General features: G+C 47.0%; 1 protein-coding gene across 13 annotated transcripts in view; it reads right to left on the bottom strand.

The window, feature by feature from the left end:
- ATXN2 (ataxin 2) overlaps window positions 1–20,446 on the bottom strand; it is a 163,215-nt gene extending 142,769 nt beyond the window's left edge. For 12 of the 13 annotated variants that reach the window (XM_039471653.2, XM_039471661.2, XM_039471656.2 and 9 more), the window contains exon 1: window positions 19,876–20,446. In XM_039471653.2, coding sequence (XP_039327587.2) covers window positions 19,876–20,117 — 242 coding nt within the window. In that variant the 5' untranslated portion in view covers window positions 20,118–20,446. The remainder of the gene's footprint in view (window positions 1–19,875) is intronic. The other variant, XM_039471662.2, reaches the window with a different exon arrangement.
- Window positions 20,447–23,045: the final 2,599 nt, after the last annotated feature.

The raw sequence follows: 23,045 nt of genomic DNA, 5'->3' as shown, positions 1-23,045 counted from the left end.
CTACTGGTAACATGCAAAAGCACAGATGCTCTTTTTTTTCTTTTGAGACAAGAATCTCGCTCTGTCACCCCAGCTGGAGTGTGGTGGTGTGATCATGGCTCACTGCCTCACTCAACCTCCTGGGCTTGAGCGATTCTCCCACCTCAGCCTCTCAGTGTGGGGACTTCAGGTGTAAGCCACCGTACCTGGCTTCTATTCTTCTATGTTTAGTTTTTCATCAAGATGATGGGACTGTAGGGAAGGAACAAACACTACAGCGTATAACCTTCCTTCCTCGCCAAAAAGGGTATTGTGAATCTTGTTTCAGATGAGGTCTTTTTTTTTTTTTTCTTTTTGGAGACGTAGTCTCACTGTGTCGCCCAGGCTGGAGTGCAGTGAAACCTCCACCTCCCAAGTTCAAGCAATTCTCCTGTCTCAGACCCCAGAGTAGCTGGGGTAACAGGTACACACACCACCAGGCATCGCTAATTTTTGTATTTTTACTAGAAACCAGGTTTCACACATTGGCCAGGCTGGTCTCAAACTCCTGACCTCAGGTGATCTCCCCACCTCTGCCTCCCAAACTGCTGGGATTTACAGGCATGAAGCCACCTAGCTCGGCCAGAGATGAGGTCTTGCTGTGTTGCCCAGAGCCTTGAACTCCTGGGTTCCAGCGGTCCTCTCACCTCAGCTTCCCAAGTAGCTGGGACTAAGGCGTGCATGCCATCACACCTAGCCATTTTGTGAACTCTTGACAATGCTCCTCTCTGCAGACAGAAAGTTCAGTGTGCTTAGAAGTTAAATGGGAAGAAAGAGGAGGCTGCGTGCAGTGACTCACACCTGTAATCCCAACACTTTGGGAGACCAAGGCAGGAGGCTCACTTGAGCCCAGGAGTTCAATACTAGCCTGGGCAACAGAGCAAGATCCTGTCTCCGGGGGAAAAAAAAAAAATTATCCGAACATGGTGGTACACACCTGTACCCCCAGGTACTCAGCAGGTTGAGGTGGAATGATTGCTTGAGCCTAAGAATTCAAGGTTACACAATTATAGTAAACTATGATGGTGCCACTACACTCCAACCTGGGCAACAGAGGAAGACTGTCTCCAAAAAAAAAAAAGTTGACAATGGGAGGTGGGTGTGGTGGTGCATGCCCATAGTCCCAGCTACTCAGGAGGCAGGAGGATCATCTGGGCTCAGGAGTTCTAGGTCAGCATGAGCAACATGAGACCCTGTCTCTTAGGAACAAAAGGGGAGGGAGAGAGAGAAGGGGAGGGAGGGAGAGAAAGGAAGGGGTGAGAAAGACAGAGAGACAAAGAGAAAGGAAGAAATAAAAAGGAGAGAAAGGCAGCAAGGAAGAGGGGAGGGGACAGGGGAAGGGAGGAAGAGGGTAGGCAGCAAGGAAGAGGGGAGGGGAGGAGGCAGTGAGGAAAGATGAAGAAAAGAAATCACAGTGAAAGGCCGGTGGCTCACACCTGTAATCCCAATACTTTGGGAGGCCAAGGCAGTGGACTACTTGAGGCCAGAGGTTCAAAACCAGCCTAGGTAACCGTCTCTACAAAAAAAAATTTTAAATTGTAGGGCACAGCACTTTGGGAGGCCAAAGCAGGCAGCTTGAGCTCAGGAGTTTGAGAACAGACTAGGCAACTTGGTTAAGACCTTGTCTCTACCGAAAATACAAAAAATTAATCAGGTATGATGGCACATGCATGTGGTCCCAAGCTACTCGGGAGGCTGAGGAAGGACAACTGCTTGAACTCAGGAGGAAGAGGTTAGAGTGAGCAGAAATCAAGCCGCTGCACTCCAGCCTGGGTGACAGAGCAAGACCTTGTCTCAAAAAAAAAAAAAAATTGCAGGGTGTGGTGGTGCATGTGCCTGTGGTCCAGTTACTCAGGAGGTTGAGGGAGGAGGATCGCTTGAGCCCAGAAGTTCAAGGCTGCAATAAGCCATGATCACAATACTGTACTCCAACCTAGGAGTACAAATACAGCAAAATTCTGTCTCAAAAATTAAATACACAGGCCAGGCACAGTGGCTAATACCTGTAATCCCAGCACTTTGGGAGGCCAAGGCAGGCAGATCACCCGAGGTTGGGAGTTTAACACCAGCATGACCAATATGGAGAAACCACATCTCTACTAAAAATACAAAATTAGCCAGACATGGTGGCACATGCCTGTAATCCCAGCTACTCAGGAGGCTGAGGCAGGAGAATTGCTTGAACCTAGGAGGCAAAGGTTGCAATGAGCCGAGATTGTGCCACTGCACTACAGCGTGGGCAACAAAAGCAAAACTCTGTCTCAAAATAAATAAATAAATAAATAATAAACAAACAAATAAATAAAAAACATATATAAGAATAGAAAATATTAAGACTTTAGTATCTCACTTTTTAAGTAAGGTATTCTTTCTCTTTTAACAGATAAAGAAACTAAGCCTGAGAATGACTGAGTAACTTGCCCATTCAAACAACTGACCATGTAGTAAGTGCCAACCATGGTTCCAGGAAATAGAAATACAATCAACAGTGGACAAAACAAAGTTACTGCTTTCACGGAGCTTAAGTTTTAGTTACTAAAGAGTAAACCATGATTCCAGCTTAGACTGGGGTTGCCAGATAAAATACAAGATGCTCAGTTAAATCTCAACTTTAGATAAATAATTTTCTCCTATGGAATTTGAGACACAATTATACTAAAAAATTAGTCAATGTTCCTCAAGAATTAAATTTAACTGAGTGTCCTGTATTTTTATTTGCCAAATCTGACAACTCTAGCTTAGATAAGACCTCAAAACTCTTCCTCAATCCTTTTACTGCATTTCTGTGGCTCTAAAGCAGTAACTTTTTTGACTGTATCAATGAAAAGTTACTTTTTAAAATAAATTTTTGGCTGGGCATAGTGGCTCATGCCTGTAATTTCAGCACTTTTGGAGGCCAAGGTGGGTGGATCACCTGAGCCCAGGAGTTCAAGACCAGCCCGAACAACATGGCAAAACCCCATCTCTACAAAAAATACAAAAATAAGCCAACCATAGTGGCATATTCCTGTAGTCTCAGCTACTCAGGAGGCTGAGGTGGGAGGATCCCTTGAGCCCAGGCTGTGATGGCGCGTGCCTGTAGTCCCAGCTACTCTGGAGTCTGAGACAGGAGAACTACTTGAACAATTCTCTGGAGGCAGAGGTGGCAGTGAGTCGATATCCTGCCTCTGCACTCCAGCCTGGCGACAGAGTGAGACTCAGTCTCAAAAAGACAAAAAGCAAACAAAACACAATTCTTGGCACAATAATCCTTAGCACTTTGGGAGGCCTTGGCAGGTGAATTGCCTGAGGCCAGGAGTTCGAGATCTGCCTGGCCAACACGGCGAAACCCGTCTCTACTAAAAATACAAATAAACTAGCCAGACATGGTGATGGGCACCTGTAATCCCAGCTACTTGAGAGGCTGAGGCAGGAGAATCACTTGAACCCAAGAGGCAGAGGTTGCAGTGAACCGAGATCACGCCATTGTACTCCAGCCTGGGCAAAAGAGCAAAACTCCATCTCAAAAAAAAAAAAAAAAAAAAAAAAAAGAAGGAAAGAAAAGAGAAAAAACAATTCTTTCGATAACGCAATGCATCCTAACCTTTTTATTGTTTTTCATTCTTCTAAAAATGCTTGTCATACCCCACTAATGTGATTTCACAATCTACTAAGAAATCATGACCTGCAGTTTGAAAAATATTTTTTGGGAGATTAAAAAAATCATTTAGGCCGGGCGTGGTGGCTCACGCCTGTAATCCCAGCACTTTGGGAAGCCGAGGCGGGTGGATCACGAGGTCAAGAGATCGAGACCATCCTGGTCAACATGGTGAAACCCTGTCTCTACTAAAAATACAAAAAATTAGCTGGGCATGGTGGTGCGTGCCTGTAATCCCAGCTACTCAGGAGGCTGAGGCAGGAGAATTGCCTGAAACCAGGAGGCGGAGGTAGGAGAATTGCCTGAACCCAGGAGGCGGAGGTTGCGGTGAGCTAAGATCGTGCCATTGCACTCCAGCCTGGGCAACAAGAGCGAAACTCCGTCTCAAAAAAAAATCATTTAACCTTGTATTATGAGTCACCATTATGAGCACATTAACTACACTGTGCTATAAAATAGTAATGCCCCTAGGGTCTAAGGTATACAGCTATAATCTTACAGTCAAAACTCCCAGGCCAGGCACGGTGGCTTGGGCCTGTAATCCCAGTACTTCAGGAAGCTGAGGTGGGTCAATCACCTGAGGTCAGGAGTTGGAGACCAGCCTGGCCAACAGTGAAACCTGTCTCTACTAAAAATACAAAAATTAGCTGGGTATGGTGGCAGGCGTCTGTAATCCCAGCTACTTGGAAGGCTGAGGCAGAAGGATCACTTGAAGCAAGGAGGTAGAGGTTCCAGTAAGCCAAAATTGTGTCATTGCATTCCAGCCTGGACAACAGAGCGAGATTCTGTCAAAAAAAAAAAAAAAAAAGGCTAGGTGTGGTGGCTCATGCCTGTGGTCCCAGCACTTTGGGAGGCTGAGGCAGGCAGATCACCTGAGGTCAGGAGTTGAAAGCCAGCCTGGCCAACATGGGGAAAACCTGTCTCTACTAAAATTACAAAATTTAGCCCAGCATGGTGGCAGGCACCTGCAATCCCAGCTACTCAGGAGGCTGAGGCAGAATTGCTTGAACTGGGAGGCAGAGGTTGTAGTGAGCTGAGATCATGCCACTGCACTCCAGCCTGGGCAACACGAACAAAAATCCGTTCCCTCCAAAAATCTCTCCCAAAAAGACACTTTTTGAGCTCTGTGTCTGTTTTTTAATAATTCTCCAGTCTGTTTTGTTTTTTGAGACAAGGTCTCATTGTAACACTTGGGCTGGAGTGTAGTGACATAACCATGGCTCACCTCGACCTCCAGACTCAAATGATCCACCCGCCTCAGCCTCCCAAGTAGTTGGGACTACAGGTGCGCAGGACAATGCCCAGCTAAATTTTGTGTATCAATTATTTTTTGTCAAGATGAGGTTTCCCTGTGTTGTCCAGGCTGGACTTGAATTCCTGGGCTCAAGTAATCCACCTGCTTCAGTCTCCCAAAGTGCTGGGATTACAGGTGTGAGCCACCATGCCCAGTCACCATTATTTCTCCTTTTTTTTTTTTTTTTTTTTTTTTTTTTGAGACAAAGTCTCGCTCTGTCACCCAGGCTGAGGTGCAGTGGCCCAATCTGAGCTCACTGCAACCTTCACCTCTCAGGTTCAAGTGGTTCTCCTGCCTCAGCCTCCCAAGTAGCTGGGGTTACAGGCGCCCCAAGCCTGGCTAATTTTTAAAAAAATATTTTTAGTAGAAACAGGGTTTCACCATGTTGCCCAGGCTGGTCTTGAACTGCTGACCTCAACTGACCCACCCTCCTTGGCCTCCCAAAATGCTGGGATTAAGGCATAAGCCACCGCACCCAGCCAGGTCTTTCAACTTTCTATCATGCTACTATTATTTCTCATGGCTGTCAATATGTCTCTGAAAGTATTACTTTTCTACTTACTGCCAATATGTAAATCAGAAAAGAAACCTAGATAGAATCACGTATAAAGTAAAAGTAAGTTCTCAAAGAGGCCATAAAGAACTCTCCAGAACTGAGGCTGAAGCAGGAGAACAGCTTAAGCCCAGGAGTTGGAGGCCAGCCTGGGCAACATAACACGACCCAAATTTCATCAAAAAACAAAACAGACAAAAAAACTCCCCTTTCTATAATCTACTCAAGCTTCAGCGAAAAGACATTTAGTCTTCAATTCGTGATTTCTTTTTTCTCTTCTTTTTCTTTTCTGCCCACCTGCAACTGACTTGATCAAGTTATGCTTTTTTTTTTTTTTTTTTTTTTTAAAGAGATGGAGTTTTGCCATGTTGGGCAGTGGGCAGGCTGATCTCAAACTCCTGACCTTAGGTGATCCGCCCGCCTCGGCCTCCCAAAGTGCTGGGATCACAGGCGTGAGCCACCACACCCGGCCCTGATTTCTAAATGTTTCAGAAATGAAGATAGTTAACTGCACAAAGTCTACAGTAAATGTTTATAAACTAGAAGAAAAATGCAGTCAGTACTTGTTTCAAAACCTGCCTTTATAAAAAAACTAAAATTATAATCAAGCTTAATTCCACTTACAAAAATTATTAAGAATTTTTTTTTTTTTTTTTGAGATGAAGTCTCACTCTGTAGCCCAGGCTGGAATGCAGTGGCATGATCTCAGCTCACTGCAACCTCCTCCTCCTGGGTCTCTGTTCAAGCAATTCTCCTGCCTCAGCCTCCCGAGTAGCTGGAATTACAGGCATGTGCTACCATGCCCAGCTAATTTTTTTTGCATTTTTAATAGAGACAGGGTTTTACCATGTTGGCCAGGCTGGTCTTGAACTCCTGACCTCATGAGCCGACCACCTCAGCCTCCTAAAGTGCTGGTATTATAGGTGTAAGCCACCATGCCCAGCCAAGAATATTTTTAACATGACTTTTAAAAGCAGTATGAAAAATGGAAATTAAATATTTGACCTGGCCAGGCACAATGGCTCATGCCTCTAATCCCAGCACTGTGGGAGAACTAGGTGGGTGGATCATTTGAATTTAAGAGTTTGAGACCAGCCTGGGCAACACAGCAAAACCCTGTCTCCACAATATATCCAAAAGTTGGGCACAGTAGCATGTACCTATAGTCCCAGCTACTCAAGAACTGAGGTAGGAGGACTACTTGAGCCCTGGATGTTGAGGCTGCAATGAGCCATGACCATGCCATTACACTCCAACCTGGGCAACAGAGTAAGACCCAGTCTCAAAAAAAAGCAAAAAAATTGATCATAGGCAACATTGTTCAATAAAGCCTCTCAAGGCCATGCCTTCAAGAGGACAACATTCTGAAGTTCTGATATAGTTAATAAAAATAAACCCCATTCACATATACTGCCGATAAGCCTCATACCACAACTAATGAGTTTTACAAAGACTCCATTATAGAATAACATCTTATTCAATTCCCAAAATGTAGTTAGCTTTTAATCATGGCATAAAACTGACAATTTTGGCCTAGACACAGTGGCTCACGCCTTTAAGTAATCCCAGTACATTGGGAGGCCTAGGCAGGTGGATCACTCAAGGCGATAAATTTAAGACCAACATGACAAAACTCCATCTCTACTGAAAATACAAAAAAACTAGCCAGGCACTATGTGGCGCACCTGTGGTTGCAGCTACTTGAGAGGTTGAGGCGGGAGGATGGCTTAAACCCAGGAGGCAGAGGTTGCAGTGAGCCGTATTTGCAGCTCTGCACTCCAGCCTTAGCAACAGAGCCAGATCCTGTCTCAAAAAAAAAAAAAAAAAAGAAAGAAAGAAAGAAAGAAATTGACATTTTATAGCCACTTGATTCAACTTCAGGGCTTAAACTATAAGTAATCTACATAAGAATCTTTAAACATTAATGAGAATTTCAAATTTTCACATGAATGCTAACACAAATAATTATCAGCAAATAAAAAGTTAAGGTTAACAGCTGTGATAAATTTTCATAACCAACCCAGACTCATAAAAATATTAAACCAGGAGGAGTACCGTGGCTCACGCATATAATCCCAACACTTTGGGAGACCGAGGCAGGTGGATCACTTGAAGTCAGGAGTTCAAGATCAGCCTGGCCAACATGGTGAAATCCCACCACTACTAAAAATCCAAAAAAAAATTAGCCAGGTGTGATGGCACATGCCTATAATCTTAGCTACTCAGGAGCCAGAGACAGAAGAATTGCTTGAACCCGGGAGGCGGAGGTTGCAGTGAGCCAAAATCATGCCACTGCAATTCAGCCTGGGTGACAAAGCAAGACTCTGTCTCCAAAAATAAATAAATAGCCAGGCATGGTGGCTCATGCCTGTAATCCCAGAACTTTGGGAGGCCAAGGGAAGCAGATCATAAGATCAGGAGTTCGAGACTAGCCTGGCCAACATGGCAAAACCCCATCACTACTAAAAATACAAAAATTAACCAGGCATGGTGGAGGGCACCTGTAGTCCCAGCTACTCAGGAAACTGAGGCAGGAGAATCACTTGAACCCGGGAGGTGGAGGTTGCTGTGAGCCGAGACTGTGCCACTGTACTCCAGCCTGGGTGACAAAAGCAAGACTCCATCTCAAAAATAAATAAATAAATAAATAAATAAAAATACTAAACCACTAAAAATAATAAAACTGGGCCAGGTACGGTGGCTTACACCTGTAATCCCAGCACTCTGGGAGGCCAAGGTGGGCGGATCACAACGTCAGGAGCTTGAGATCAGCCAGTCAACATAGTGAAACACTGTCTCTACTAAAAATACAAAAATTAGCCAGGCGTGCTAGCACACCCCTGTAATCCCAGCTACTTGGGAAGCTGAGGCAGGTAAATCGCTTGAACCAGGAGTCGGAGGTTGCAGTGAGCTGAGACCATGCCATCGCACTCCAGCCTGGGTGACAAAGACAGACTCCGTCTCAAAATAATAATAATAAAAATAATATAATAATAATAATAATAATAATAAAACCAGGCCAGGCCTGGTGCCTCAAGCCTATAATCCTAGCACTTTGGGAGGCCAAGGTGGGCAGATCACTTGAGGTCAGGAGTTCAAGACCAGTCTGACCGACATGACGAAACCCCGTCTCTACTAAAAATAAAAAAATTAGCCAGGGATAGAGCACTATAATCCCTGTACTTGGGAGGCTGAGGGCAGGAGAATCACTTGAAGCAGGGAGACAGAGTTTGCAGTGAGCTGAGATCACACCATGGCATTCCATTTTAGGTAACAGAGTGAGACCCTGCCCCCGCCTCCACACACACAAATAATAATTTAAAAACCAGCCCAGCATAGTGGTTCATGCCTATAATCTCAGCACCTTCGGAGGCCGAGGAGGACAAGTGCTTGAGGTCGTGAATTCAAGGCGATCCTGGGCAACAAGGTAAAACCCATTTCTATAAAAAAAAAATAAAAAATAAAAGAGGTCGGGAGCAGTGGCTAACACCTGTAATTACAGCACTTTGAGAGGCCGAGGCAGGAGAATCACCCGAGGTCAGGAGATTTAGACCAGCCTGATCAACATGGTGAAACCCTTTCTCTACTAAAAATACAAAAATCAGCCAGGTGTCCTGGCCCATGCCTATAATCCCAGCTACTCAGGAGGCTGAGGAATGATAATCACTTGAACCCAGGAGGTGGAGGTTGCAGTGAGCCGAGACCCTGTCACTGCACTCCAGCCTGGGCAACAGAGCAAGACAAAAATTTATCTGGGCATGGTGGCGCATGCCCGTGGACCCACCTACTCAGGTGGCTGAGGTGGGAGGATCGCTTGAGGCTGAGAAGTCGAGGTTGCAATGAGCCATTATCACGCCACTGCACTCCAGGCCTGGGTGTCAGAGCTAGATGCTGTCTCAAAAAATAACTAAGATCAGGCGCAGTGGCTCACACTTGTAATACCAGCACCTTGGGAGGCCAAGATGGGTAGATCACCTAAGGTCAGGAGTTCAAGACCAGTCTGGCCAACATGGTGAAACCCTATCTCTACTAAAAATACAAAAATTAGCCAGGTAAGGTGGTAAACAACTGTAATCTCAGCTACTTGGGAGGCTGAACCAGAAGAATCACTTGAACCTGGGAGGCGGAGGCTGCAGTGAGCTGAGACTGTACCACTGCATTCCAGCCTGGGTGGCAGAGCTCTGTCTCAAAATAAATAAATAACCAAGGATTTAACATTTAAGTAGATTTCACACCACCTAAGTACAGAACTACATACATAAAAAACAAAAATAAGAAAACAGACCTATTTTCGCAAGCCAAAATCAAGGTTACAAGAAGCTATCCTGAAGGGCAAGGACTGCTTGTAGCTGTATTCCTTAAAACAAGGGTCCATGGCCTGTTAGGAACCAGACTGCTCAACAGGAGCTGAGTGAGCCTTACCACTTGAGCTCCGCCTCCTGTCAAATCAGGTGCAGTATTAGGTTCTCACAGGAGCACAAACCCTACTGGGAACTGCATGGTGAGGGATGTAGGTTGTGTACTCCTTATGAGAATCTAACAAATGCTTAATGATTTGAAGTGGAACAGTTTCATCCCAAAATGAAACTGCCCCTGCCCCTGTAGAAAAACCATTTTCCACAAAACTGGTCTCTAGTGTCAAAAAGGTTGGGAACCATGACCTTAAAATACACAGCATAATCTTGTTTATATATCTACATTGATTTAGAGGGAGGGGCCCGGAACTTAAAATTTAAAAATAAAAATAAAGGAAGAGGACCAGCACAGTGGTGCACACCTGTAATCTCTAATCTCAGCACTTTGGGAAGCTGAGACAAGAGGACCGTTTGAGCCCAGGAATTTGAGACCAGTCTGAGAAACATGGCAGGACGCTGTCTCTAAAAAAAATTTAAATGTTAGCCAGCTGGTGTGCACATGTAGTCCCAGCTACTCAGGAGGCTAAGGTAGCAGAAATACTTGACCCCAAAGACTGAGGCTGCATTCCCGCCTGGCTGACAGAGGGAGACCCTGACTCTAAAAGGTATAATAATCTCTCAAAGCTTAGGGTGTTTGCCTTCCATTTTTAAGATTTAGGGATTTTGTTGTTGTTGTTTTTTAAGAGACAGAGTAGGCAGGTCGAGGTGGCTCTGCCTGTAATACCAGCACTCTGGGAGGCTGAGGCAGGCAAATCACCTGAGTTCAGGAGTTTAAAACCAGCCTGGCCAAAATGGGTGAAACTCCATCTCTACTAAAAATGCAAAACTTAGCTGGGCATTGCAGCACATGTCTGTAATCCCAGCTACTTGGAGGCTGAGGCAGGAGAATAGCTTAAACCTGGGAGTCAGAGGTTGCAGTGAGCCAAGATTGTGCCACTCTACTCCAGCCTGGGCAAAAGAGTAAGACTCTGTATCAAAAAAAAAAAAAAAAAAAAAAAGCTGGGCGCGGTGGCTCAAGCCTGTAATCCCAGCACTTTGGGAGGCCGAGGCAGGTGGATCACGAGGTCAAGAGATCGAGACCATCCTGGTCAACATGGTGAAACCCCGTCTCTACTAAAAATACAAAAAATTAGCTGGGCGTGGTGGTGCGTGCCTGTAATCCCAGCTACTCAGGAGGCTGAGGCAGGAGAATTGCCTGAACCCAGGAGGCGGAGGTTGCAGTGAGCCAAGATAGCGCCACTGCACTCCAGCCTGGGTAACAAGAGCGAAACTCCGTCTCAAAAAAAAAAAAAAAAAAAAACTTACATGGTAACAGTCATACATAGATGACCCAGGAAAAAAAAAAAAAAAAAAAAAAAACAAATACTTTCACTTAAAAAGCCAGGTATGGTGGCTCACGCCTGTAATCCCAGCACTTTGGGAGGCCGATGCAGGAAGACCACCTGAGGTTGGGAGTTTTAGATCAACCTGACCAACATGTTAGTAGAAAACCCATTTCTACTAAAAATACAAAAATTAGCTGGGCATGGTGGCGTGCCTGTGGTCCCAGCTACTCAGGAGGTTGAGGCAGGAGAATCGCTTGAACCCAAAAGGCAGAGGTAGCAGTGAGCCAAAATGGCGCCACTACACTCCAGCCTGGGCAACGGACTAAGACTCCGTCTCCAAAAAAAAAAAGATACAGTAGCAGGCATATCTCTTAATAAGCTGTTTACATCTCCACTGAAGTTGCCATAATCATTTATAGAACATCGAAATACTATCACCATCTAGTCAAAATAGAAAATTCTAAGGAAAAACCTTCTAAAATCTTAAAATTCCTTTCAAGGTAAAAAACCATACTTGGCTAAGGCAACAGTTCTAACACAGCTGTAGCTATTAAGACAAAAGAAAATGAGATCCTTCTTTGTTGTTTTTTTGTTTGTTTTTTTGGTTTGATGGTTTTTCCTTTTGAGATGGAGTCTTGCTCTGTCACCCAGGCTGGAGTGCAATGGCGAGATCTCAGCTCACTGCAACCTCCTCCTCCTGGGTTCAAACAATTCTTCTGCCTTAGCCTCCCATGTCGCTGGGACAACAGGAGCGTGCCACCACACCCAGCTCAGCTTACTTTTGTATTTTTAGTAGAGATGGGGTTTCACCATGTTAGCCAGGATGGTCTCCATCTACTCACCTCGTGATCTGCTCCCCTCAGCCTCCCGAAGTGCTGGGATTACAGGCTTGAGCCTCCGTGCCTGGCCAATAGCCATGTTTTGAGATCCTCCTTTAAGGAGTATCTCAAGGCCAGGCACTGTGGCTCACACCTGTAATTGCATAACCATATGTTTTTTCTTGTTTTTTTTCTGAGATGGGAGTATCATACTCTTGCCCAGGCTGGATCTAGGATCACTGGAACCTCCGCCTCCCAGCTTCAAGCAATTCTCCTCCCTCAGCTTCCCAAATAGCTGGGATTACAGGTACCCACCACCATGCCTGGCTATTTTTTGTATTTTTTTTTTTTTTTTTTGAGACAGTTTCGCTCTTGTTACCCAGGCTGGAGTGCAATGGCGCGAGCTCGGCTCACCGCAGCCTCCGCCTCCTGGGTTCAGGCAATTCTCCTGCCTCAGCCTCCTGAGTAGCTGGGTTTACAGGCACGCGCCACCATGCCCAGCTAGTTTTTTGTATTTTTAGTAGAGACGGGGTTTCACCATGTTGACCAGGATGGTCTCGATCTCTCGACCTCGTGATCCACCCGTCTCGGCCTCCCAAGGTGCTGGGATTACAGGCTTGAGCCACCGCGCCCAGCCTATTTTTTTGTATTTTTAAGAGACAGGGTTTCTCCATGTTGGTCAGGCTGATCTCAAACTCCGGACCTCAGGTGATCCGCCTGCCTCCTCACTCAGTCAGGAGATCAAGGCCATCCTGGCTAGGCCGGGCACGATGGCTCAATCCTGTAATCCCAGCACTTTGGGAGGCCGAGGCGGGTGGATCACGAGGTCAAGAGATCGAGACCATCCTGATCAACATGGTGAAACCCCGTCTCTACTAAAAATACAAAAATAATTAGCTGGGCATGGTGGTGCGTGCCTGTAATCCCAGCTACTCAGGAGGCTGAGGCAGGAGAATTGCCTGAACCCAGGAGGCGGAGGTTGCGGTGAGCCGAGATTGTGCCATTGCACTCCAGCCTGGGCAACAAGAGCGAAACTCCGTCTCAAAAAAAAAAAAAAAAAGACCATCCTGGCCAACATGGTGAAATCCCATCTCTATTAATAATACAAAACTTGGCCGGGCGCAGTGGCTCAAGCCTGTAATCCCAGCACTTTGGGAGGCCGAGGCGGGTGGATCACGAGGTCGAGAGATCGAGACCATCCTGGTCAACATGGTGAAACCCCGTCTCTACTAAAAATACAAAAAATTAGCTGGGCATGGTGGCACATGCCTGTAATCCCAGCTACTCAGGAGGCTGAGGCAGGAGAATTGCTTGAACCCAGGAGGCAGAGGTTGCGGTGAGCCGAGATTGTGCCATTGCACTCCAGCCTGGGTAACAAGAGCGAAACTCCGTCTCAAAAAAATACAAAAAAAAAAAAAAAATACAAAACTTAGCTGGGTGAGGTGGCACGTGCCTGTAATCCCAACTACTTGGGAGGCTGAGGCATAAGAATTGCTTGAACCCAGGAGGTGGAGATTGCAGTGAGCCAAGATCGCACCACTGCTCTCCAGCCTGGTGACAGGGAGAGACTCCGTCTCAAAAAAAGAAACTGATGCAAGTTTTGGCCCAAACTTGGAAAGTTTATTTTCTCCACATACTTGAAACAAAAACTAAACTTATTAGGTCAAATAAATAAGCCCAAAAGAAAATAACACATGCCTCTTTGGTTACTAACAGCCATCTACAATTTACCTCTAATGACGCAATGTCAATTAACTTTTTTGGTCTAACTTCAGAGATGGTTAGTATCAATATGCACATAAAAGAATAACAAAGGATGATGCAATTTAAACCTTATAAATTACTAATGAGGCCACATGACTAATTAATCTAGATAAAAAGCAAATGGCTAAATACAGACCTTCAAATCTTTGCTCAAATGTTAGCTCCTCAATGAAGCCTCCCCTAATCCACTTAAAATTGTAACCCATTCCCCCTCCCCACACTCCCTATACCTTTAATCTGCTTTCTTCTAATCCCATATCTCTTAATTGCTATTATGTACAGGTTGCTAATTTAATGTCTCATTGTCTGCCTAGTCACATTCGAATGTAAACTCCAAAAGGGCAGTATCTTTGTTTTATTCACTGATTCATCCCAAGAATCCCTTGCACATAGATGTTTCAATAAAGTTATGGTCTATATAGGTATTTTAGGCCCTCCTAGAAGACATTTAATTGCAAGAGATGAACAGTCTCACTGATATGTAAACGGAAATGGAAGCATGATGAACAAGTACATTAAATCACAGCACTCTTTTGTTTGCTTTTTTTTGAGACAGAGTCTCGCTCTGTTGCCCAGGCTGGAGTGCGGTGGCACGATCTTGGCTCACAGCAACCTCCGCCTCCCAGGCTCAAGTGATTCTCCTGCCTCAGCCTCCCGAGTAGTTGGAATTACAGGCACCTGCCACCATGCCCAGCTAAACAGCACAATTTCTTTTTTTTTCTTTTTTTCTTTTTTTTTTTGAGACGGAGTTTCGCTCTTGTTACCCAGGCTGGAGTGCAATGGCACGATCTCGGCTCACCGCAACCTCCGCCTCCTGGGCTCAGGCACTTCTCCTGCCTCAGCCTCCTGAGTAGCTGGGATTACAGGCATGCACCACCATGCCCAGCTAATTTTTTTTGTATTTTTAGTAGAGACGAGGTTTAACCATGTTGACCAGGATGGACTCGATCTCTTGACCTCGTAAACAGCACAATTTCTAAGTTGCAATGCCTCAAGAGAAAAAAGCAGTAAAAATACTAAGCTGAAAATCACTAAAAGAAAAAGGTTTTATTGACACTGAATCCTGTATCCTAAGCAATTCTAATGTTAATTTTATTTAGGGTTAGGAATAGAGTAACAGAATTGTAAATCCATTTTTTTTTTTAAATGAAGAAGGAAATGTAGAAGAAGAAAAGACAAGTTAAACAGTGAAAATTCCCAACAGTGCCATGAAATTACATAAAAGTCACCAAAAATAACTTGGTCATAGGCTAGAAGCTAATAAAAAACACTTTCAGATGAAAAAGGGAGGTTGACAACAATAACAAAACCTTAGAACAGTTCCACAAGAATTTCATTCCTGCACTTTACTCACTACTATCATCCCGATACAGCAAGTATCCTCTTTACTAACAGTGGTTACAGGTTTCAAAATATCTTCACGTATATTACCTTATTAAATCCTGAGAAAAACCAAATTAAACTCAAACATAAATAATCTGGTAACTAACAAAAGCACTTAATAATGTATGCACTTGACAGTAAAAATGCAACTTTTCCTTTGAAAATTCCCCATAATATTTGACAAACTACAAAGAGACCATTTTATGGAAGAGCAACTTTCTTGGCACTGGAAGTAATATAAGTCTTCTGAAGAATAATAGAGTACAGCTAGCAAGAGCCATAAAAATCCTGAAACCCTTTGACCTAGTAAAACCACTCTTGGGTGCTTTCTCTAAGGAAATAATTACACTGAAGCAAAAACCTATTAGTATAAAAACGTTGGCCAAGCTTGATAGCTCACGCCTGGCCCGTGAATCACAAGGTCAAGAGATGTAGACCATCCTGGCCAACATGGTGAAACTCCATCTCTACTAAAAATACAAAAATTAGCTAGTCGTGATGGCGTGCGCCTGCAGTCCCAGCTACTCGGGAGGCTGAGGCAGAAGAATCACTTGAACCTGGGAGGTGGAAACTGCACTGAGCCAAGATCATGCCACTGCACTCCAGCCTGGGATCAGAGCGAGATTGAATCTCCAAAAAAAAAAAAAAAAAAAAGTTCACTGCACCACTATCTATAATAACGAAAAAGTGTAAACCCAAATCACAATAATAGAATGGTCAGGTAAAAACCCTAAATTTTTTTTTTTAATACTGGCCAGGCAAAGTGGCTCATGCTTATAATCCCAGCACTTTGGAAGGCCCAGGCAGGTGGATCACCTGAGGTCTGGAGTTCAACACTAGCCTGGCCAACATGGTGAAACTGTCTCTACTAAAAATACAAAAATTAGCTAGGCGTGGTGGCACATTCCTGTAGTCCCAGCTACTCAGGAGGCTGAGGGGGAGAATCCCTTGAACCCCGGAGGCAGAGGTTGTAATGAGCTGAGATCGTCGTACCACCGCACTCCAGACTGGGAAACAGAGCGAGACTCTGGCTCAAAAAAAAAAAAAAAAAAATGTATAACATAACGTTCAGGGAAAAAGGCTAACTACAAAATAACATACATACTACTACTACTACATAAAAATGAAAAGGTTGAAAAGCAAAAGTAAGAATTAGACTGACGGTCGGGTGCAGTGGCTCACACCTGTAATCCAGGCACTTTGGGAGGCTCAGGCTGGGGGACCACTTGAGGTCTGGCCAGCCTGGCTAACATGGTGAAACCCCGTCTCTACTAAAAATACAAAAATTAGCCAGGGGTTGGAGACTAGTCAGGCCAACATGGCAAAACCCCATCCTCAGTAAAAATACAAAAAAATTGGCTGGGTGTGGTGGCAGGCACCTGTAATCCCAGCTACTCGGGAGGCTGAGTATCCCTTGAACTCAGGAGGCGGAGACTGCAGTGAGCTGAGCTCAGGCCACTGCACTTCAGCCTGGGTGACAGAGTGAGACTCCATCTCAAAAAAAAAAGAATTAGATCCAAGTAAAAATATATTCTAATATTGTGATTGCACTGTCTTCCCCAAAACAGCCACCTTCAAAAATGTGTATGACAATTAAAGACAGAATAAATCCCTTCTGAAAGTCATGAAAAGCTATTCACATACACACACATACAAAAAAAAAGTCAAATTATAAAATGTTTCTTAAAACAGATGTATTTCCAGACTTTCAAGAATATTTTGCTATCTCAAAACGTGTCAAACCCAATACTACATTTTCTTATTTCACCCTTGCTCTCAGAAACTTATTTTCATTGCTGATACACAAAAACCAAAGTGAGGCGATTCCAGAAGTTGAAACTTATTTACAAGGAATGCAGTAAAGTGACTCAAAATTCAAAGTAATTCTGCAAGTACATTAACAATCTGCACAAGAATAAAATTTCACATTATACAAATCCAACACAGTAAATAAAATTTCACCTATTCATCAAAAAGAATAAGGGCTACCATTTAGGTCTTGAATAAAAGAATGTAAAGCAAGGAAAAATCTAAATGAATCTTTTTTTTTTTTTTTTTTTTTTTTTAATGAGACGGAGTTTCGCTCTTGTTACCCAGGCTGGAGTGCAATGGCGCGATCTCGGCTCACCGCAACCTCCGCCTCCTGGGTTCAGGCAATTCTCCTGCCTCAGCCTCCTGAGTAGCTGGGATTACAGGCACACGCCACCATGCCCAGCTAATTTTTTGTATTTTTGGTAGAGACGGGGTTTCACCATGTTGACCAGGATGGTCTCGATCTCTTGACCTCGTGATCCACCCGCCTCGGCCTCCCAAAGTGCTGGGATTACATAAATTAATCTTAAATTCTCGTAAAGCCTCAAGGAACAAAAAAAGACCTTGTGGAACTAAAACATTCCAAATATCTCTGATCACTCAAACTATTCTGAAGCAAATTCTGCTATAATCTAATTTTTAAGCCTAAGAGTCAATGCAGCGCCGGGCGCGGTGGCTCAAGCCTATAATCCCAGCACTTTGGAAGGCCAAGGTGGGTGGATCACGAGGTCAAGAGATCGAGACCATCCTGGTCAACATGGTGAAACCCCGTCTCTACCAAAAATACAAAAAATTAGCTGGGCATGGTGGCGCGTGCCTGTAAACCCAGCTACTCAGGAGGCTGAGGCAGGAGAATTGCCTGAGCCCAGGAGGCGGAGGTTGCGGTGAGCCGAGATCACGCCATTGCACTCCAGCCTGGGTAACAAGAGCGAAACTCCGTCTCAACAACAACAAAAAAATCAATGCAACTTAAAATCCTTAAGTTTTAATTTGTATGTATTTGAACAAGTTGAAAATATCTGCCAAATCTCCTCCTAATACCTAAGAAAGTGAAAACAGAATGCATGATTTTCTATAAAAATTCCAGTTAAAATTTTTTCATTCTTCACTAGATGCCAACAAAAAAGGGAAACTGAAGTTACTCTATGAGGGAAAATGATCACTTCACCTGAACTGGTTTGGCTAACTAACTAGTGGCTGGGATGCTTCAGACTCGGGTAAGCGGTGTGTGTGTGTGTGGCATGTAAAGTCAAATAACAGATCGACCGACTACTTCAGCCCCTGGCCCCATTGAAGGCAAGAGAATTCCTAAAAAACCAGCTGATTCCTCTTGATGGGGAACTTCTGCTATAAATAAAAATTATTTAGAAATGGATTGGTGAAAATGTGTTTTCAAAAAGAAAACTCAGGTGCCTGAAAAATCCTCTTATCCCAAGATGTCTAAGGAGGACGCCGGTCACTGGCCCTGCCAAGCCGGCGGCCTAGGCCTAAGGGAGGCAAAGTAGTGCCTGCAACACGGATGGACTTGGGGCACAGGGGAAATGGACTTGCGTGCCCTTGGTAAGCTCTGGCGGCACTCCCGAAGTTAAGGACACCGGCCACAATGGAATGGAGTCTATTGACATTTGCTTCTCCGTTTGAACACTAAGCATTTTCTTAGTTCGTGAAATACGAACTGACAATCACCACCGCCCCCCCCCCCAACCCTCAACAGGCCCTCCTGCACGAACACACCCTCCGGAGTCAAACCCAGTTAGCCGGAACAACACTGATCCCTCGCCCCGTCCCTATCACAACCCCAGCTTAGGTGGGAAAAAAAGACACTAGTAAACATTTCTGCCTTCAGAAACCCCACCACGTCCCCCGCTGCAATCTCTCTCCTAGCATTTCCGAAATTGGGGCGGAGATTGGGGAAAGTGCGCAGGGTGCCCGCTCCCTGCCACCAGCACCGCCGCCCCGGATCTCCCGGGTCCAGCTTGGGTCCGGCCCTCGCCCACCACTGTTCACAGGCGCCTTCTCCACCGCGGCCTCGGAACAGCAATGCGGATCGGCCGCCACCCGCGCGCCGGAGAGGCCAGGCGGGGGAAGAGAGGAGGCCGGGCACTCCCCACCCCTTCCCTTCCCCAGGAAGGGGAAGGCGCAACGCTGCGGGAGGCTGCAAGGAGCCCCAAGATTCCACCGGAGTTCGGGAGCCCACCCGCAGCCTCGGAATCAAACGGGGAGGGGTGCGGGGGCCAAGGCCCACCTGTCTCCACCCCGTCTTCCGATCTTTCCCAGGACTGGGAGGGGGCGGGGAGAGGAGCCCCGACAGACCCTGATGATTCCGGAGGAGCCCAGTGCCTCCCCCTTTAACGGGCACGGGGGACGCGGCCCTAACTTCTCCCTTTCTGAAGTGTCCCCCACGGTGGGGGACATGTTCCGGAATACGACACTTAAGCCTCCAGACCCCTCCAACGCTCACACCTAAACTGGGAGTGGGACGCTGCCCAAGCATACCCCTGCTGCGGGCGGAGGGGGCGTGCAGAAAGGGGAGCCAGGGGTGACCACAGTCGCGACCCGAGAACTCCTCCCAACACGCGTGGGGAGGGGAGGCCGCTCGCTCCCTCCATCTTGACCGCTGGGGGAGGGGGCGGGGATGCTGCGGGAGGCTGGACAGGCCTGACAATCCCAAAAGACCCCCGCGGCGCCCCCCCCCGCCGAGCCTCGGGACTCGGGCCCGGGCGAGTTCCCCACACGCCGCCAGCCCCCAGCCCACCTCGGGCAGCCCTGTCGGTCATGGGGCGGAGACCGCAGCGCGAGCCGCGGGGGAAGGGACGCCGGGCCCAGAGCGGAGGGGGCTGGGGTGCCGACACCCACCTGCCCAGGCCGGGCCTCCCGCTGCCGGCGGTCGCCGCGGCCGCCGAGGAAGAGGGAGCTGTGGCCGAGGACGAGGAGACAGAGGACGAGGACGGCGAAGGCGCGACGGCGGGCGACGCGAGAAGGCCGCTGCCGCCGGGCTTGCGGACATTGGCGGCCGCAGGCGGCTGCGGCTGTGGCTGCTGCTGCTGCTGCTGCTGTGGCTGCTGCTGTGGCTGCTGCTGCTGGGGTTTCAACGACATGGTGAGGGGCCCATACACCGGCTCGCACGCCGGGCGGGGACAGCCGGGAGCCGGGCGCGCCGAGGAGTCGCCGGAGCGCGGCGGGGACGCGAGAGCGCCGAGCGAGGAGGCGCGGGTTGGCGCGGCCGAGGGGGCGCCCGGGCTGACGAGGGGGAAAAGGAGGACGAAGAAGGGGCGGGGAGGCCCGCCGAGACCGAGGAACCGCCGGAAGCCGGACCGGGATGCGCCGCCGCCGTTGCCGTTGCTACCAAAACAGTCTGAGGCGGAGGGAGGCGAGCGCTGCTGGGAGGGAGGGGGGCCAGGGCCGGGCGGGGGAGGGGCGGCGGAAGGATACGGGCCCGGTACGGCGCCGCCGCCGCCCCGCCCGCTTCGCCGTGCCGGTCGCGGGAGCGAGCGCCGCCCCGGCCACCTAGCTGCGGCGAAGCGGCGAGGCTCGGTGGCCGCCGCGGGACTCTGAGGAGCTGCGGCTGCTGAGCGCATCGGAGACAGCGTGCGCCGAGTCGCCGGGTGGGCACGGAGGTGCGGGATTGGGACTCTTTACCGGAAGTCGGAGGAGTCGGGCGGAAGCAGATCGTGAGGCGGCCACGGGACCGGGAGGGACACGTGAAGAGCGGGCGCACCGCTGGGCCGTGTTCTCGGGGGTCGGGTGAGGGCTAGGCAGCAGGCCTGCCCGGATCCGCCCTCTCGAGGCGGGTCTGCCCTTCGGGGAGGGCGTGTCGGTCTTAGCCTCTGGGGCCTGCCTGGTGTGGAGAACGGCAGGGAAGCATTTCTTCCCTCACTGTATTCCTTCAATGTCCTCACACTCCTGCAGGGACCTCGTTTGCCCCCACCTGATGCAACCCAGAAAATGGACTCTGAGTTCCTTGGGTCGGAGAATGTGTGTTGCTACGTGTAAAGCGCCTACAACCCTGCCAGACTCAGGGGACACAGCATCCCGCCGTTTTCCTGCCGTCCCCGGCCGGGCACACACTAGGCTCTCCAGTGCCTCTGGGCACCTCCCGGGCAGGCCGCGCTGCCCTGCCCTGGTGAGGCTGGAGTGGAGAAACTCTCCGGGGCCACCCACATCTGGGAACCTTTTCCCCACTTTTTCCACCCCCGCCACGAAAAGTCTTCTAGGTATCCGACCTTCATTTGAACCTACATTCCCTCATTTGAACTTCTTTTTCCTCATTCACGAGATTCTAAAGGAAATATACGGGACTGAGACTGGTAGAGCTAAGGATAAGCAGACCTCACAAGAACGTGCGAACTTTAGACCTTGCACCCTTTAAAAGTTTTAATTTAACTTGGCAAGCCAGCACTGTAGACCCTTTTTAAAATGTGTTGCAAGTAAACTGGAAGCAAGTAAACAACTTTTTTTATTATCTTGAGCAGTGAATCTAGTGTTTTTTCGTGAAATGACTTCAGGAAATAATAGAGAAAAAAACACCAAAATTCCCCTTCAATGTCTTAGAATTGTCTAGATAAAGACCTAGAAAAACATGGAGAATGATTAAACCAGCAGTTTTCAGTAGCCCAAATGAAATTAAACTCCTAGATAGTCCAGGCAAAAATGATCATTGTATTCTGCCAATGTAGGAAATCAGTTTTATTTCCCACCTAAAGAGAGATTGTTGCAAAACCCTTTAAAAATTAACCCAGCCTGGCCAACATGGTGAAAACCCATCTCTACTAAAAATACAAAAATTAGCCGGGGGTAGCGGGTGCCTGTAATCCCAGCTACTTCGGAGGCTGAAGCAGGAGAATCGCTTGAACCCGGGAGGTGGAGATTACAGTGAGATTGTGCCACTGCATTCCAGCCTGGGCGATAGAGCGAGACTCCGTCTCAAAAAAATAAATAAATAAAAATTGACCTAAGGAAATTGGTACTAAAAAACCAGTTGAGGAAACAAACAAACAAACAAACAAAAAATAGAAGAGCCTCTATTTTTTTCTCTCTATGGATTTGTCTCTTCTGGATTTTTCATATAAGTAGAATCTTACAGCATGCAGCCTTTTGTGTCTGCGTTCTTTCATTTGTCATGTTTTTGAGGTTTTTCTAAGGTTGTGGCATGTAGCAGTATTTCATTCCTTATTATTTCTACATCATATTCCACGTATGGACATACCATATTTTGTGTCTACTTGCCAGTAGGTGGATGTTTAGATTGCATCAACTTTTTGACTATTATGAAAATGCTTCTGGGGCTGAGATTGGTGGCTCCTTTCTATAATCCCAACACTTTGGGAGACAGAGGTTGGAGGATCACTTGAGTGTCCAGGAGTTTGAAACCACCCTGGGCAACATAGAGTAACCCTATCTCTATGAAGAAAAACTTTCTTTTTTTTTTTTTTTTTTTTGAGACGGAGTTTCGCTCTTGTTACCCAGGCTGGAGTGCAATGGCGCGGTCTCGGCTCACTACAACCTCCGCTTCCTGGGTTCAGGCAATTCTCCTGCCTCAGCCTCCTGAGTAGCTGGGATTACAGGCATGTGCCACCATGCCCAGCTAAGAAGAAAAACTTTCAAAATAAAAAATTAGGCCAGGCGAGGTGGCTCATGCCTGTAATCCCAGCACTCTGGGAGGCCGAGATGGGTGGGGGTCATGAGGTCAGGAGATTGAGACCCTCCGGCCGACATGGTGAAACCCCATCTCTACTAAAAATACAAAAATTACCTGGGTGTGGTGGCAGATGCCTGTTAACCCCAGCTACTCAGGAGGTTGAGGCAGGAGAATTGCTTGAACCTGGGAAGTGGAGGTTGCAGTGAGCCAAGATCGCACCACTGCACTCCAGCCTGGGGAACGAGAGAGAGATTTCATCTCAAAAAAAAAAAAAAAAAAAAAAAGTGTTGTATCAGGCAGCCTCTATGGCAGCCTGGAATGATTCTTGCCTCCTGGTGTTCAGACACTGTGAAATCCTCTCCACTTGAATTTTAAAACAAAAAAAAAA

Source organism: Saimiri boliviensis, chromosome 7 (genome assembly GCF_048565385.1).
Source record: "Saimiri boliviensis isolate mSaiBol1 chromosome 7, mSaiBol1.pri, whole genome shotgun sequence".
In the NCBI taxonomy this organism is placed as follows: domain Eukaryota; kingdom Metazoa; phylum Chordata; class Mammalia; order Primates; family Cebidae; genus Saimiri; species Saimiri boliviensis.
This window is presented reverse-complemented; position numbering and strand designations above follow the sequence as displayed.